At 37.3% G+C, this 17,915-nt stretch overlaps 2 protein-coding genes across 2 annotated transcripts; both read right to left on the bottom strand.

Moving 5' to 3' along the window:
* Nucleotides 1-906: 906 nt before the first annotated feature.
* Nucleotides 907-7,231, bottom strand: LOC147870162 (coatomer gamma-2 subunit, putative / gamma-2 coat protein, putative / gamma-2 COP). The gene is made up of 19 exons (XM_087337564.1): nt 7,066-7,231; nt 6,829-6,926; nt 6,701-6,751; nt 6,360-6,473; nt 6,050-6,250; nt 5,848-5,949; nt 5,636-5,743; nt 5,318-5,551; nt 4,989-5,239; nt 3,272-3,443; nt 3,023-3,178; nt 2,847-2,897; nt 2,611-2,739; nt 2,320-2,535; nt 2,090-2,218; nt 1,828-2,001; nt 1,682-1,750; nt 1,418-1,588; nt 907-1,261 (listed from the first exon to the last, which is right to left on the bottom strand). Exons 1-19 carry the CDS (start codon nt 7,115-7,117, stop codon nt 1,067-1,069), a joined length of 2,673 nt encoding a protein of 890 aa, XP_087193690.1. The 5' UTR covers nt 7,118-7,231; the 3' UTR covers nt 907-1,066.
* A 7,569-nt stretch (nt 7,232-14,800) lies between these two features.
* LOC147870161 (small ribosomal subunit protein uS15) lies at nt 14,801-16,505 on the bottom strand. The gene is made up of 5 exons (XM_087337552.1): nt 16,351-16,505; nt 15,769-15,841; nt 15,477-15,615; nt 15,201-15,387; nt 14,801-14,980 (listed from the first exon to the last, which is right to left on the bottom strand). The coding sequence occupies exons 1-5, from the start codon at nt 16,371-16,373 to the stop codon at nt 14,947-14,949; spliced, it is 456 nt and encodes a 151-aa protein (XP_087193678.1). The 5' UTR covers nt 16,374-16,505; the 3' UTR covers nt 14,801-14,946.
* Between the last annotated feature and the right edge of the window lie 1,410 nt (nt 16,506-17,915).

The following is a 17,915-nucleotide window of genomic DNA, read 5'->3' as shown; positions in this document are numbered from 1 at the left end:
TGTTTTTTTCTATCATTGGACGAGGATTAAAATCTAATGAGCCTTATTTTTCAAGAACTTGATCAGCACCTTTGAGCAATATTTGTGTTGTGTCATGCAGGTTAGGAATTGTGAATTTGATAATGCTGTTCTGTTAATTAATTGCTCATTGGTCATATATGACTTGAGCAGACAAATCTCTCGATTATTAAGTTACTACTGCTCTCCCATCAATCATCGAACCTTGTGCACTATAAATTAAAAAACATCACAAACCTTCAAAACATCATCGAAGTTACAGCCATTAAAAATAAGTGAAAATGGTTAATTTACATGAACCACAAAAAAGCAATACAAAAACATTACAAAGCTTAGAAGTTTTGACAATTAGAAGTTACAAAAAGCTTATCCCAAGTGGTTCTTACCAATTCTTTAATTTTTCACCATCACTATTGTGGACACTTCTGGTTATACTGCTGTTCATTAGATATCAGTTACTGAGTGATTTAATTTTTAATAAATCATACATTGAAGGCTACTAATGAGAACTAACCTTTTTCATCACACTTGTAGTCAGTCTTTTTTATGACACACTATACATAGAAGATTATAATTAAGAAACTAGGCTTTGTAGTTAGGCATGACCTAACATAAGCTAGATATGATTACCATAGGCTGGAGTGATAGATACAGTATCCATGCCTATGTTCAATAGCTCACAATATATGATATATCGCTAGCTCACAATATATGTTCATTACTGGGTGTAGTGCTTTGGTTCAGACATACGATGCACGTTAATTTAACATACTGAGACATGTTCACATATATATCCTGAAAAACAGATCACACTAAACATTCTGAAGGACAATTTCTCATTTAATTTAAATCCTTGTTTCTGAAAGAGTAACTAAGATTGCAAAAATATAATCACAAGATCACATCAAACCTTTCGAATATTGGTTTGAACATATTACAAACTCAAGCTGGTCACTAGAAAGAAAACTTTATTTGTGCTTCAAATTAGAAGCCTCGTGATAACATGTATGGAAATAACTAATCCATTTAGGCTACTACATGCAGGCAGTTATGCATTGGCAATAATCTCATGGATGGCATCACTAACATACTGATCTTCAGATCTAACTGCAAGCTTCATGGCAACCTGTTTCTGGGAATCGATGCCGAATGATAACCGGACTAAGACATTCACATCACCAATAAATTGGCCTGCCAACAGGCAGGTATGTGATCTCGCATTTGCAGTAACGAGCTCTGTACCCTATAATATGAAGTATATAAAAGACGAATCAGTGTCAAAAACAAGAACTACAGGCTAATATCTGCTAATCGAAAACAAGAACTTCAGGCTAATATCTGCTAATCGAAAACAAGAACTACAGGCTAATATCTGCTACCCGGCATCACAACACATTACCTCGCATGGTTGCAAACCAAAAATATTAATGACAGCCTGTACTGCTTCATTCAAACTCTCCTTTGCACCAAGATCATACTCATCCACTCGTTCAAACTCGGATCCAAGAGATTCCCATCCATTTTTGAAGTTTGTTACAGCTTTCTTCGAAAAGTAATCTGCTGGTGTAATCTGAAGAGAAAATCCAGAAGTACAAACATTAGATAGTTCATGTATATAAATGTTTAAATACTTCAACATACTCATTATGAATGTTTTCATTACCTCAAGTTCTTCCAACTGGTATTCATCATCCATTCCTTCTTCCTCAACATCTCCTGTGTCCTTATCCACCTGCAATGTTGTAAAATTTAGTCAGTTCCTAATAGAACATGTGTTCAAATGTACGCAGCACCAAAGCTACTATTCACCTCCTTTACTATGAACCGCATAGTATTGGCGAACTTCCCAGATAAAAAGATGCCATCTGGCTTTTCAAATGCTACAAAAGCCTGACCAGGTGAATTGTATGGCAATGATGGGAGAACCTTAGATGTCACTTCTTTGAAATCATCTCCCTCTATAACATCAACAAGAATGCTAACCTGAAAACCAATGTCTCCAAAACTGTAAGTATTGGCAGAGAACATGATGAAAACTCAAGACCAAGTAATTCAAGCAACAGATATGTACATTCTCAAGAAGTTGTTCTGGGATTGTATTTGTGCAGTTGAATTGCAGCACAATATGTGCAGGATAAATATGCTTGACCACATTTACTTCATACTCTGTCTCCTCTGTAAGCTCCACGGGAGACGATGACTGCAATTTTTAATGATGAAAGTGAAATATAAAACACGGCCTCCTGGATATATGCAGATCTTTAGACAATGTTTCTAAGAGAGCTGATATGTAAAGCAGACCTTGAAAAGTTTTCCAAATCCTGAAAATTCTGGGACAGAGCTCAACAGCTTCTCATATCCATCATCTGATCTCGTTGCTGGCTCATTAACAGCAGCAGAAGGCAAAGTTGAATCTTTTGCAGGTTTCCTTGGACCTGGTGCCTTCTTTTCTGTAAATGCCTGAGATTTTACATCCCTTGGCACCCTCGATAAATCAAATGGTACTTCAGAAGGCTCCTGTTAGAATCACCATAAATTAAGGAGAAACATACTGATAAAATATATCTACAGGAGAACTTGATAGATGCTTACATAAGCTTGTAAACTATTCTCCAAGTTTGACAAAGGAATATCCAATGTTCCAAACACAAAATCCTCAATGTTTTCTCCATGACTACCTTCTCCAAGAGCAGTCAAGTAGAGAGTGGCCCGATCACGAACCTATTCAGTAAAAATGTCTAAATTTAAATTTATCAATCTCAAATAACGAATGATGAATGCATAGAGACATATTCATGTCCAAGAGATGGATCATTTAGCAAACACACCTCATCATCGTTGTCATAAAGACACCGTCTAAGCAGCACCAATATACGAGGCTGAACAATCACAATAAATTCAGCAATATTTGAGAGTGAAAACAGTTATCTAGAAAAAGTGGAAGAAATGTGAAAAAATTTTGAAGAAAAAAATTAATAAAATTAATGTCAAACACTCATTTTACCTTCAAAGATTCCACAAGAGCACCAAATTTTGCCAACGCACTAACAGCGCTAGCCCTTACAGTTGCATTTTCAAGAATGACACGGTTGTGGATATATCGAATATACTTGCTGGGATCAACAGATTTGGGTCCCTCATTTCCCAAAAAATGCAAGATCTGAAATGTTTCCACAGTGTAAAAAACTTAATAGCTTTAATTTTGATAAGGAGACAGATTGCAACTCAGGTGTCTAACCAAACAAGACAATACCTGCGTTGAAAGATAAGAGAACTCACAGTCCTCAATAAATTCACACAAGTGAGAGAGTCCACTGTCCTTCGCATCAGGAATTTGCTTTACAAGGATTAAAATGGAATCTACAATGGCTTTTTTATACTCAAATCCCCCTTCTTCCCTCAGGATATTGCTGAGAAAATTCATCCTGTGCATGACAGAGAATTGTTTAAATGAAGGATTTTAGCAATTGATTTAATTTATTTGTTGTGCATATTGATTCAGCCATTAATGTGTTGATGGGCCCATGCATATCATGGTCATTGTCAAACACAAATGGGCAGATGGAAAGAACTACGGCCCTGGTTATAGACATGGGGAATTAACTATAACCTAAAATTCAGAAGTTCGGGATCAAGCTGCAAACCCATTAACATGTAGAATATGTGGTAAAACTGTGCTTAAACAAATAAGGATGTGATAAAAACAAGTCTCCATCTGAAATTGGGAAGGATTCAAAAAGGAACAATAATCCTTCCCAATTTCAGATGGAGACTTGTTTTTATCACATCCTTATTTGTTTAAGGCATGCATACCTCCAGTAGTAAACTCCACGAAAATCTCAACTTTATACAAATTGTGTTTGAATCATAGAAATAACTAGAGATTCCTATATCTTGATAAGATCAGACATTCGATGCAATCTTGAATACACTAAGGCCTTCCATTCTGTTGTAAAATTCTCTCGTGGTAATGTCAGTTGACGAGGTGTTCCATTAAAATTTAAATGATACCATGTGTCAACTTTCTAGTTTAAAAGCTGTCTCATTAAAAATACGTGGAGTTTTGGCATCAGCTAAGCTGCTAGAGGCATCTATGAAAGAGCTGAAATATGCAACAGCCCTATGGGATTTGAGAAGGGTTCACATACATGTATATGCTATTTAGGGGTTAGTTTCATCTTAAACCTAGTCTCTTGATGCAATGTGTTTTGCAAACCTATCCAAACAAAAATCTCAAAAACGTTATGGCATAGCATCTCTCTCAAAAACCATGAGTGCACAAGTCGCTACTTGATGCATCAACAATCATAACGATCCTCAATACAATACTGATCAAATGCCATCCACAGTCAATAGTCATAAATTTCTCTCAACAGCACATGTTCAAAATGTGCACTCATGCTGAGCCGAGAGTGGCTCTATCTTCCTTTCAAAAAGAATTTCAATACCAAGAAAAGACAAAATTATTGACTATGTAATCTAAGTAACCCGCCTAAGTAAAGGTTGCTTCCCTTTAAGATAAGAGGCACGGGTAAAGAAGAGCAAGTCATCGCTTGCTTCTTTCCTTCCCCCAACGAACCTTTCAACCTCACATTAGTCCGTCCCTTTGGGTAAGCTAAAGAATCTAAGAATTAGGACTCCCTTGATAGAAAATCCTAGCCCCCTTACAATCATATGTTCTAGCGTCCAATTACAAGGGTTATTCTAATAGCCTTCGATGCTGCCCTTTCAGATATATTACCAAGAAAGCATGACTGTCGCGCAGAAACATAATATACATACAAATAACCATATAAAGTAGCCTAATAGAATGATATCACAACATAACATGTGTCAGCAATACTGATGTATGGGCATATGTCAGGATAAAATGTGCTTGTTGTAAATATCATGCAACAAGATTTTTACGTACATTTAGTACATGTGCATCATGCAGCTATATGTGACAATATATGAACATAATTACTTACAATGTCCGATATTTCTGTGGAAACTTCAAGCATAACGATCGGATGGCCTCAACAACAACAATCTTGAATTCGTCAGCTATGTCAGACATAAAATTGGTGATCTGTTTCATTAGCCGGTCTACACTAGACTCATTACCAGTCTTCAAAAGTGTGGTTATAGCAAGGGTGGCAATGCTACGATTTTGATCAGAAATCAAGCTTTCCATATCGATATTACAATTTGCCACTGCCAACGGATGTGTCATGGCTACCTGCAGATAGATGGGTGTAAAGGTGAGTATGTCTAAAGATCAAGGAGCAATATGGATAAAATCAAAGCAAATTTGTACTTTGTTTAATGTCCGAACGGCAGCAAAGCGCAGAACTGGTTTAGAGGAGCTCAAGAACAACTGAAGGACGGTAATTGCTGGATTCAACTCCTTACTAGTAACAGCATTCAACTCTGTGATTGCTCGGGCAGCCTCTAATATTACCATTTCATTTTTGTGACGCAAGCAGCTCTCTAAATAATCATAAAAAGGACGGTCCCCTGTTTGATTGGACGAGGCTGTCTCTTTAATCACCTTTGGAGAAAGAAACAAGTTAGGTCTCCCAAAATGAAAGGGTTAGGACAGTATGGTAGAGTGTTGAGTTTGTGTACTTCGTACCCGGCTTGTATATCTAACCAAAAGACATTGAGCTAAAGGAGAACGAACAGATCCACGTGTGAGGCTTGTTACAAGTTTGCTCACTGCCAATCGATCATTTTGGCGTATCTGCCGAGAGTGTAAACAAAGCCTTAAGTTTAAGGAGAAGCATTGCAATGTATAAAATACTCTGGAGGATCCATACCCATTACACGTCTATTCATCACACAAACCTGATGTAGCAAAGCAAGGGCATGGAACTGCACCAATGGTGCCCTAGATTGGATTGCTTCCTGTACTTCATTACTCCAACGCTTCACTATCTCTGAATTGGTCTGTCATTAAAAGAGGCAAGACAGAAGATCACCATGGTCAAAAAATATGAGTATATTTCATTTAACCACCAGAATTCAATTTCCATTATTATATGAATACCTGAAGCAAATGAATACCACTAACAAGTGCAGCACTAGCAACAACAGGATTCTTGTCCACAAGAGCTTGTTTAATGTAGCGTTCTATCTGGCCTAGCAATCCTCCATCAGTGATTCTGCAAAGTACCCTTATGGCATTGGCACGATAGAGATCCATCTTGCTGTTCATGTCTTTCATTAGAGAACTAGTAACAATTATGACCTGCGCTATATTGTAAAACGGCGGTCATGTTTTAAGCAGATGAGAATGACAGATCTTTCATTTAAAACTTCATCTCCAAAATTGTAATATTCGGCAGCACGTTTATGACCTCATCAGATGATGGTGACAGCTCCTTGATGATCAAATAGACCATTCTGCGAAGAGAGACGTCCTTAGACTGAAAAAGCTTAGTGACTGCAAAGAAAACTTCGGTTGCCTCCACCTACAAGGAAGTAAAAGGAGAGAAATAAAGAAAAGAATATCGTTCAAGGCTACCATCCCAATGCTCGATGTCGAGCAGAATATAAATGTAGTAATAAGTGCAGTGTGGTGTACTAGTAAGGTGGTAATTGATAGTAAATGTCGAATTCAATGAGCAATTACAGACCGATCAGGCATCCAGAGTAGTCCAAGTAAAGCAAAATAACAAGAAAAACAAAATGCAGCTACCTTTGTGAAAGCTTCACCTTGGTTGAGGAGGTAGAGAAGCTTGGTGATGACCTGAGAAAGAAAATGATTAGCAGATCAGATGCTCAAAAGCATCTTTTTAAAGTTGATGTGACGAGACAGATCCCCACCTGTGCGCAACGCCTGGCATCGACATGCGGATCGTGGAAAACTCGAGCTTCTTGCAGGACAGCGCCCTTTTCTAGCCCCAGGAAGGGTGAGTACTCCTCTGTGAGACAGAAATTAGATAGGATTTGAGTTTCAGTTCATTGCAAGATGAAGAAGAGAAAACAAGTGCACCCGACAAAGGGGAAGCATTCTTAGTGAAGATCTGAGTGGATCTGACTGCTGAGGAATGAAGAACGTACCTTCGTCTTCACGATCGTCTTCTTTCTTCATGGCAGGCTGAGCAAGCGCCATATCCGAGTGATTAACAGCCTGGGAGCTGCAGAGAAGGGGAACCGAGGAGGGAGGGGGGCTCTGCAGATCGGATCTATGTAGAGTGTGTGTGTGTGACAGAGAGAGAGAGGCACTCTATTTCTGTTTTACAAGGAAACAAAAACATACAAATGTAGCTACATACAAAATACATATGTCGCTTAAAATCATATACATACATACATTATTACAAATTTACATATATATGTATGCCTTGCCTTCGCTATATGTACACTATACATATATCAAGTGACAAACATGTTCCATACTTCCCATGGGTTCTCGCTCTCGATTTGTTTGTTTGTTTGTTCCTACCAAACATGCCACACCGCCCAACAAGATTAGTCCAGAAGTCTCGTTACCTCTACCGACAAGACCCATCAGAACTCCCCCATGAAAATATTATACAAATTGCATTGCTTCCGTCGAAAACACCGATGAGAGCAATACACTACACCATGGTTGATCTAAAGGGAAAAGCAACTTTCACCACACATCTACAAATACTCCCTTGAGTCCAAAACCAAGTATCTCACTGCCCAAAGAAGGTTTGGACAGCTAGAAAGTCTCTAGCACGTGTGACGTGAGGTGTGGAAGATGTATTGAGGGATATGTAAATATGCATGGTTGCAACAACATAACACATAATGATTTGGTTGATCTTAAAACTAAGTAGATTTATTTGTTGCCTTAGCACTAAGATGATGTATACAACTTTAATATGAAAATTAGTGATACAATGTTTATGTAACACAAAATATCCCGACTTTTTGCAATCTAAATGTATATACTAGGTCACTAAATGAATGGTGTTATCAGTATAATAACAACCTCAACCAACATTTGCATTATTTAAATACAAACGATGACACACAAAGAATATTTAATATTCGTATATTCATTCAATTTGAATGGAACAGACAAGCTAAAAAGAGACATCAAAGGACATTGTTTGGCTCATGTTGCCTCCTATAAATATCTTCGGTTCACATATCTATGCCCAACAACATTCTTATAACGTTTGCAATGAAACTATCGAGATTTGGTGTAGAATTCAGATGCATGCATATACATGATGTGTTCCTATGGGTTTACAATGATAACAAAATGTTGTCAACACAATCTTAGGAAATTCAATCCTCGTTCTAAAAAGAGATGTGGTATGTTCCTTTTTTCTCTTCATTGCTTTCGTGCCAGCTTCTTAAACAAGTTAGTCCTGAGTATTTCCATCTAAGACAATAGATTTTGACAACTTAAACAAGTTAGTCTAGAGTACTTCCATCTAAGACATAGATTTCGTCAACCCATAATGGTGGGGTACATGTTGAATGATCAAATTGGCCTATTCATAGCTAATTTGTTTTTGTAATGGGAACAAAATGTGTGCATCATTAAGAGGTTCAACTCCATCTCAGCAACATGGAGGTTACCCATTGCTTCTACGTTGGCACATTCCAAATAGACTGTTCCAATGCAGAAAGACGAAGCATGGTTAACCTCATGACCATAAGAGCCACCTTGTACAAAACCATAACGTCATTATGAAGAAAGAACATAAATATGGAGGAGCAGCACAAAAAAGATTTAGTCAATTGTTTGATCGATCCATAGACGGTAATTCACTTTTAGAGATTGTTAATATCTATGTTATATAATCACCATATCAACTGTTCTAATCAATAGTTGTGCCTCTAATGCCTTTCATTCGTTCTTTCCACCATATTCACAATCACCATTGACAATACCTCGTTACACACTTTCATGTTAATGTTCATTTGCAGTCCCAGACATCATAACCTCACTGTAAAGCAAAAACATATATATGCTGGAGCAACTGGTTAACAAAGATTTCATCAATTTCTTGACTAACACATAGAAGATACTTCCCCTTTTGTAAATAGTTATTATGCATATGACATAAAAGCCATATTAACTACCCTAATCTATGGTCCGGTCTCTAATGACTTTCACAAGTTCTTTCCACAAATTTCACAATCATCACAGATGATACCTTGTTGCACACTTGCACGTTGAAGTTGAAGAACACTATCCAGCTTCTTAAACAAGTTAGTCCTGAGTATTTCCATCTAAGACAATAGATTTTGACAACTTAAACAAGTTAGTCTAGAGTACTTCCATCTAAGACATAGATTTCGTCAACCCATAATGGTGGGGTACATGTTGAATGATCAAATTGGCCTATTCATAGCTAATTTGTTTTTGTAATGGGAACAAAATGTGTGCATCATTAAGAGGTTCAACTCCATCTCAGCAACATGGAGGTTACCCATTGCTTCTACGTTGGCACATTCCAAATAGACTGTTCCAATGCAGAAAGACGAAGCATGGTTAACCTCATGACCATAAGAGCCACCTTGTACAAAACCATAACGTCATTATGAAGAAAGAACATAAATATGGAGGAGCAGCACAAAAAAGATTTAGTCAATTGTTTGATCGATCCATAGACGGTAATTCACTTTTAGAGATTGTTAATATCTATGTTATATAATCACCATATCAACTGTTCTAATCAATAGTTGTGCCTCTAATGCCTTTCATTCGTTCTTTCCACCATATTCACAATCACCATTGACAATACCTCGTTACACACTTTCATGTTAATGTTCATTTGCAGTCCCAGACATCATAACCTCACTGTAAAGCAAAAACATATATATGCTGGAGCAACTGGTTAACAAAGATTTCATCAATTTCTTGACTAACACATAGAAGATACTTCCCCTTTTGTAAATAGTTATTATGCATATGACATAAAAGCCATATTAACTACCCTAATCTATGGTCCGGTCTCTAATGACTTTCACAAGTTCTTTCCACAAATTTCACAATCATCACAGATGATACCTTGTTGCACACTTGCACGTTGAAGTTGAAGAACACTATCCAGCTTCTTAAACAAGTTAGTCCTGAGTATTTCCATCTAAGACAATAGATTTTGACAACTTAAACAAGTTAGTCTAGAGTACTTCCATCTAAGACATAGATTTCGTCAACCCATAATGGTGGGGTACATGTTGAATGATCAAATTGGCCTATTCATAGCTAATTTGTTTTTGTAATGGGAACAAAATGTGTGCATCATTAAGAGGTTCAACTCCATCTCAGCAACATGGAGGTTACCCATTGCTTCTACGTTGGCACATTCCAAATAGACTGTTCCAATGCAGAAAGACGAAGCATGGTTAACCTCATGACCATAAGAGCCACCTTGTACAAAACCATAACGTCATTATGAAGAAAGAACATAAATATGGAGGAGCAGCACAAAAAAGATTTAGTCAATTGTTTGATCGATCCATAGACGGTAATTCACTTTTAGAGATTGTTAATATCTATGTTATATAATCACCATATCAACTGTTCTAATCAATAGTTGTGCCTCTAATGCCTTTCATTCGTTCTTTCCACCATATTCACAATCACCATTGACAATACCTCGTTACACACTTTCATGTTAATGTTCATTTGCAGTCCCAGACATCATAACCTCACTGTAAAGCAAAAACATATATATGCTGGAGCAACTGGTTAACAAAGATTTCATCAATTTCTTGACTAACACATAGAAGATACTTCCCCTTTTGTAAATAGTTATTATGCATATGACATAAAAGCCATATTAACTACCCTAATCTATGGTCCGGTCTCTAATGACTTTCACAAGTTCTTTCCACAAATTTCACAATCATCACAGATGATACCTTGTTGCACACTTGCACGTTGAAGTTGAAGAACACTATCCAGCTTCTTAAACAAGTTAGTCCTGAGTATTTCCATCTAAGACAATAGATTTTGACAACTTAAACAAGTTAGTCTAGAGTACTTCCATCTAAGACATAGATTTCGTCAACCCATAATGGTGGGGTACATGTTGAATGATCAAATTGGCCTATTCATAGCTAATTTGTTTTTGTAATGGGAACAAAATGTGTGCATCATTAAGAGGTTCAACTCCATCTCAGCAACATGGAGGTTACCCATTGCTTCTACGTTGGCACATTCCAAATAGACTGTTCCAATGCAGAAAGACGAAGCATGGTTAACCTCATGACCATAAGAGCCACCTTGTACAAAACCATAACGTCATTATGAAGAAAGAACATAAATATGGAGGAGCAGCACAAAAAAGATTTAGTCAATTGTTTGATCGATCCATAGACGGTAATTCACTTTTAGAGATTGTTAATATCTATGTTATATAATCACCATATCAACTGTTCTAATCAATAGTTGTGCCTCTAATGCCTTTCATTCGTTCTTTCCACCATATTCACAATCACCATTGACAATACCTCGTTACACACTTTCATGTTAATGTTCATTTGCAGTCCCAGACATCATAACCTCACTGTAAAGCAAAAACATATATATGCTGGAGCAACTGGTTAACAAAGATTTCATCAATTTCTTGACTAACACATAGAAGATACTTCCCCTTTTGTAAATAGTTATTATGCATATGACATAAAAGCCATATTAACTACCCTAATCTATGGTCCGGTCTCTAATGACTTTCACAAGTTCTTTCCACAAATTTCACAATCATCACAGATGATACCTTGTTGCACACTTGCACGTTGAAGTTGAAGAACACTATCCAGCTTCTTAAACAAGTTAGTCCTGAGTATTTCCATCTAAGACAATAGATTTTGACAACTTAAACAAGTTAGTCTAGAGTACTTCCATCTAAGACATAGATTTCGTCAACCCATAATGGTGGGGTACATGTTGAATGATCAAATTGGCCTATTCATAGCTAATTTGTTTTTGTAATGGGAACAAAATGTGTGCATCATTAAGAGGTTCAACTCCATCTCAGCAACATGGAGGTTACCCATTGCTTCTACGTTGGCACATTCCAAATAGACTGTTCCAATGCAGAAAGACGAAGCATGGTTAACCTCATGACCATAAGAGCCACCTTGTACAAAACCATAACGTCATTATGAAGAAAGAACATAAATATGGAGGAGCAGCACAAAAAAGATTTAGTCAATTGTTTGATCGATCCATAGACGGTAATTCACTTTTAGAGATTGTTAATATCTATGTTATATAATCACCATATCAACTGTTCTAATCAATAGTTGTGCCTCTAATGCCTTTCATTCGTTCTTTCCACCATATTCACAATCACCATTGACAATACCTCGTTACACACTTTCATGTTAATGTTCATTTGCAGTCCCAGACATCATAACCTCACTGTAAAGCAAAAACATATATATGCTGGAGCAACTGGTTAACAAAGATTTCATCAATTTCTTGACTAACACATAGAAGATACTTCCCCTTTTGTAAATAGTTATTATGCATATGACATAAAAGCCATATTAACTACCCTAATCTATGGTCCGGTCTCTAATGACTTTCACAAGTTCTTTCCACAAATTTCACAATCATCACAGATGATACCTTGTTGCACACTTGCACGTTGAAGTTGAAGAACACTATCCAGCTTCTTAAACAAGTTAGTCCTGAGTATTTCCATCTAAGACAATAGATTTTGACAACTTAAACAAGTTAGTCTAGAGTACTTCCATCTAAGACATAGATTTCGTCAACCCATAATGGTGGGGTACATGTTGAATGATCAAATTGGCCTATTCATAGCTAATTTGTTTTTGTAATGGGAACAAAATGTGTGCATCATTAAGAGGTTCAACTCCATCTCAGCAACATGGAGGTTACCCATTGCTTCTACGTTGGCACATTCCAAATAGACTGTTCCAATGCAGAAAGACGAAGCATGGTTAACCTCATGACCATAAGAGCCACCTTGTACAAAACCATAACGTCATTATGAAGAAAGAACATAAATATGGAGGAGCAGCACAAAAAAGATTTAGTCAATTGTTTGATCGATCCATAGACGGTAATTCACTTTTAGAGATTGTTAATATCTATGTTATATAATCACCATATCAACTGTTCTAATCAATAGTTGTGCCTCTAATGCCTTTCATTCGTTCTTTCCACCATATTCACAATCACCATTGACAATACCTCGTTACACACTTTCATGTTAATGTTCATTTGCAGTCCCAGACATCATAACCTCACTGTAAAGCAAAAACATATATATGCTGGAGCAACTGGTTAACAAAGATTTCATCAATTTCTTGACTAACACATAGAAGATACTTCCCCTTTTGTAAATAGTTATTATGCATATGACATAAAAGCCATATTAACTACCCTAATCTATGGTCCGGTCTCTAATGACTTTCACAAGTTCTTTCCACAAATTTCACAATCATCACAGATGATACCTTGTTGCACACTTGCACGTTGAAGTTGAAGAACACTATCCAGCTTCTTAAACAAGTTAGTCCTGAGTATTTCCATCTAAGACAATAGATTTTGACAACTTAAACAAGTTAGTCTAGAGTACTTCCATCTAAGACATAGATTTCGTCAACCCATAATGGTGGGGTACATGTTGAATGATCAAATTGGCCTATTCATAGCTAATTTGTTTTTGTAATGGGAACAAAATGTGTGCATCATTAAGAGGTTCAACTCCATCTCAGCAACATGGAGGTTACCCATTGCTTCTACGTTGGCACATTCCAAATAGACTGTTCCAATGCAGAAAGACGAAGCATGGTTAACCTCATGACCATAAGAGCCACCTTGTACAAAACCATAACGTCATTATGAAGAAAGAACATAAATATGGAGGAGCAGCACAAAAAAGATTTAGTCAATTGTTTGATCGATCCATAGACGGTAATTCACTTTTAGAGATTGTTAATATCTATGTTATATAATCACCATATCAACTGTTCTAATCAATAGTTGTGCCTCTAATGCCTTTCATTCGTTCTTTCCACCATATTCACAATCACCATTGACAATACCTCGTTACACACTTTCATGTTAATGTTCATTTGCAGTCCCAGACATCATAACCTCACTGTAAAGCAAAAACATATATATGCTGGAGCAACTGGTTAACAAAGATTTCATCAATTTCTTGACTAACACATAGAAGATACTTCCCCTTTTGTAAATAGTTATTATGCATATGACATAAAAGCCATATTAACTACCCTAATCTATGGTCCGGTCTCTAATGACTTTCACAAGTTCTTTCCACAAATTTCACAATCATCACAGATGATACCTTGTTGCACACTTGCACGTTGAAGTTGAAGAACACTATCTATATCTCATTCAATGGCTCATACACATGAGGTAGTCAGATCACTTAAAAGACCACAGTTTTGAGTTGTTCACACTTGATAACAACTATTGTCTTTAAATCAATTTAGTAATATAATCACTACATCATCTTTCGTAGATTACAAAGAGACTGCCCTAAAAACCAAATCGTTCATATCAGAGTGCAACTGAGCAAAAACAAACAAATGTAAAAAACCACATTTCTGTATTGGTTACACTTTGTTTTACCATATGACCCATTCATATCAAACATTATCAAAAAGATCAAAGCAATTTTTGGCATTTCCAGCAAACAGTTAACCATAGAACCAGAGGGTTAACTTTTTCAGAAAAACTCCGGTCAATTATAATCTAAATGGATACAGCAAAGCAGTTCCATGAAATCACTCACTGATTGATAACATCATCTTCACTCCACAAATCGAAACATTATCTCCCAATATGCATGAACAGTATAAAAGATGCACTACATTTTTAAATAAACCAAAACAATTCAGCATATAATTTGCATTCTACCAAAACATTGTTCATTGAACCGTACAGCACTGTCAAAATTTAATTGGAGAAGCTTTCAACCCTACAAAAGCAATGAAAGAAAACTAGGCAACCAATGTACTTGCAGTCGCGCTCTCACTGCAAACATAAGATAGAATATATAACAGAATTAGAACTAATATAAAACTATTAGGAGCAAAATAACTTTCAAAAGAGCTATTTACTAGGTAAAGCTAATCAAATTCACCAGACAAAAAATCATGATATCAACTGACTAAATGTTCAATTGCATTTCTAATGTAGAAGCACTCTACCATAAGAAAAGTTATATTTTCAAAAATGGCATATCAGCACTTACTACTTCCAGTTAGGTGGTAGCTTCTTGGTCTTCTTGTAATAGCGAGCAAGCCTATGAACTCGACTCTCAATCAAAATCAGCCTGAACTTGGAATCCTTGTCCTTGCGATTTCTCTCAAGATGCTTCCTCACAGCAACAGCCTTCTTAATCAAATGATAAAGATCCTCAGGGATTTCTGGACCCAGACCTGCAAAGTTAAATGAAGTTAATCATAACGCTACTCGCTGTAAATGATAATATATATATCTTTCAAAGGAAAAAAACCACTTAACATACCGTGTCCCTTCAAGATACGTAGAACCTTGCTTCCCGTCACACTTTTAACTTGTCCAATACCATGAGAATCCCTAAGGATTACGCCGATCTGGGAAGGAGTTAGGCCTTTCTTTGCAAGCTTGCAGATATGGTCGGCAACCTTCAGAGGGTTATAAATGCAATAACATTTAGTGCAAGGAAAGATCGCACTTATACGACAAGTAACATATGAGCCTCGATATCTTTCATCCAGATTCCTTTCCAGAAAATGAAATGTGCTACGCTCTTAGATGTTTTCACGTAGATAATTTACCTCTAGATTGGAAATCTTCAACCAGCTTGGAGGTGTCCTCTTGTAGGGGCAAGCCGAAGAGGACATGCCCTTTCTGCGCAACAGAAGAAATTCGTATTAAGAGACGAATAGATATATATTTACAGTCTACAAACAATCAGATCTCGAATGTTCGCGATGAAACACGAACATTTTCGTCACAGCCACGATGACATTCAGGTTATATGACGGCAATAGCGGATCAGAGGATATGGAAAAGAAAATAAAGATTTCCAAACCATCCTCAACGAAAGAAAATATGAAGAGTCGGTGAGACCGACTCATAGGGATTGTAATGGAGAACACCGAAAGGGTAAGATTCTCATCTACACAAAGCAAACGTTGGAAGAACAGGTACTTGAATCAAAGAATAAGATTTCACTAAAACAAGAGGAAAAAAGTAGTTTTTTTTCCTCTGCTAGAAAGCAACAAATCGGAGCTGTGTAGAGACTAGGTTCAAAGGCCAGGGGGGAGGGAGGGCAGAAATGATCGAACAAAATAAAGACAACTGAGCTCGGGAAAATTGCACACAGAAAGAAAGGGAAGGAAAGAAACCAAACTAACCCGCGACTGTGCATTCGCCCCATGGTGGACGATGAGCTTGATGACGACGACTGCGGCCTGGGTCTTCTCGCTCTTTTCCCTGTCTGATACTGCCGCAGCGAAGCACGAAAGAGAAGGTCTTATCTCTGCTAAGAATTAGGGTTTATATCGGACAGACGGTTTCACACGTAGAGCCGGAGGCCGTTGTACACACACCGTTGGGCCTTCCTTCCACCATCCCATGTCCCATGGATCGCCCCCAATCACCTTTTCTTTACATTCACCTCCTGGCCCATGAAATCACCATTGCAATACGGCCGCCAAGTTATCATGATCACTCTTTCAGACTCTATGTGTGCTCATCAAGTTGTTCCATGCTTGTAATGCGTTGGGACAAGTTTATGCCCACTCTGCTTTCTTCCTCCACTCTACATATTAGATTTCTTATCGTCAAATGAATGTGTTGTCGGCTAGCATCTATAAATAAAATTCGGTAGTGCTCTAGGTTTGATGACAGTTTGCCCATTGGAGGAAATGGCGTATCATGAATCAAAAGGAGTTGGTTTCATTTTCCCACATCGTTCGATGAACCTGACATCATCATCGACAATGATAAAAACAAATGTCTCGACAAACATCCATGGGAATAAAGCCTACCCAAGACAACAAAAACTTCTAATTCAACTATGAGGACTTCCCCAAAGAAAAGGTGCGTATCAACATAATCACATCAAATTCAGGGAGAACTCATGGGATTTCTACTAAAGTCTCAATGACCTCCAATGAAACCATGGTGACATACAACGAAAAAACTTGAGTTCCATAGAGACTAGAGACAAAACCAAGGGTGACTTTAAAAGAGGTTGCCAAAATTTCCATGGTGATATCAAATGCAATAATAGAATTAGAGAACCTCAGTGGGTACTTTACCACTAAATCTAAAAGGAGAGGACCCTACCATGATCAAAAAGCTTGCATTGAGTCGTGAAACCAAAATGAAAGCAACCAACACTATGATCCATCATAAGATTGAAGGAGATCGTCAACATCTAAATGCATGAATACAACTTGTTTGGAGATCATGGATGGTGCATCTTAATGTTATCGATGAATGCATTGAATTAACAAGTTCTCATGGCCGATACAAGCATAGTATGGGCATCATACAAGCAAGTTCCAAAGAGATGGTGGAAGGTTCCTGTTACAAGCATGACCATATAATATCCCATGGTAAGATTGTACCATAGTGTTCAGTACATGTGGATAAAGTGCGGCCATGCCCATAACATACCTTTGCTCGAGTGGATCGGCACCCTTCTTTCTCTCTCTCCTTACATCAAAAGGAGAGAACACTACCATGATCAAAAAGCTTGCATTGACTCATGAAACCAAAATGAAAGTAACCAACACTATGATCCATCATAAGATTGAGGGAGATCGTCAACATCTAAATGCATGAATATAACTTGTTTGGAGATCATGGATGGTGCATCTTAATGTTATCGATGATTGCACTGAATTAATAGGTTCTCATGGCCGATACAAAACATAGTCTGGGCATCATATAAGCAAGTTCCAAAGAGATG

This window comes from Azolla caroliniana, unplaced genomic scaffold, assembly GCF_043228905.1.
Source record: "Azolla caroliniana isolate FFs.n. ecotype wild unplaced genomic scaffold, voAzoCaro1.0.p SCAF_1, whole genome shotgun sequence".
NCBI lineage: Eukaryota > Viridiplantae > Streptophyta > Polypodiopsida > Salviniales > Salviniaceae > Azolla > Azolla caroliniana.
Note: the sequence above shows the minus strand (reverse complement) of the source record. Positions and strands in the feature narration are given on the sequence as shown.

Bases quoted from the DNA above. Each gene is read 5' to 3' on its own strand.
- LOC147870162 (XM_087337564.1), bottom strand. From the start codon at position 7,117: ATGGCGCTTGCTCAGCCTGCCATGAAGAAAGAAGACGATCGTGAAGAC. The intron at 1,751-1,827 runs GTGAATAGTAGC...ACAACATTGCAG, and splicing joins TGCGGTTCATAGTAAAGGAG to GTGGATAAGGACACAGGAGA. The intron at 1,589-1,681 runs GTAATGAAAACA...TTTTCTCTTCAG, and splicing joins ACCAGTTGGAAGAACTTGAG to ATTACACCAGCAGATTACTT.
- LOC147870161 (XM_087337552.1), bottom strand. From the start codon at position 16,373: ATGGGGCGAATGCACAGTCGCGG. The intron at 15,616-15,768 runs GTAAATTATCTA...AACCCTCTGAAG, and splicing joins TGAAGATTTCCAATCTAGAG to GTTGCCGACCATATCTGCAA. The intron at 14,981-15,200 runs GTAAGTGCTGAT...TTATGTTTGCAG, and splicing joins CTACCACCTAACTGGAAGTA to TGAGAGCGCGACTGCAAGTA.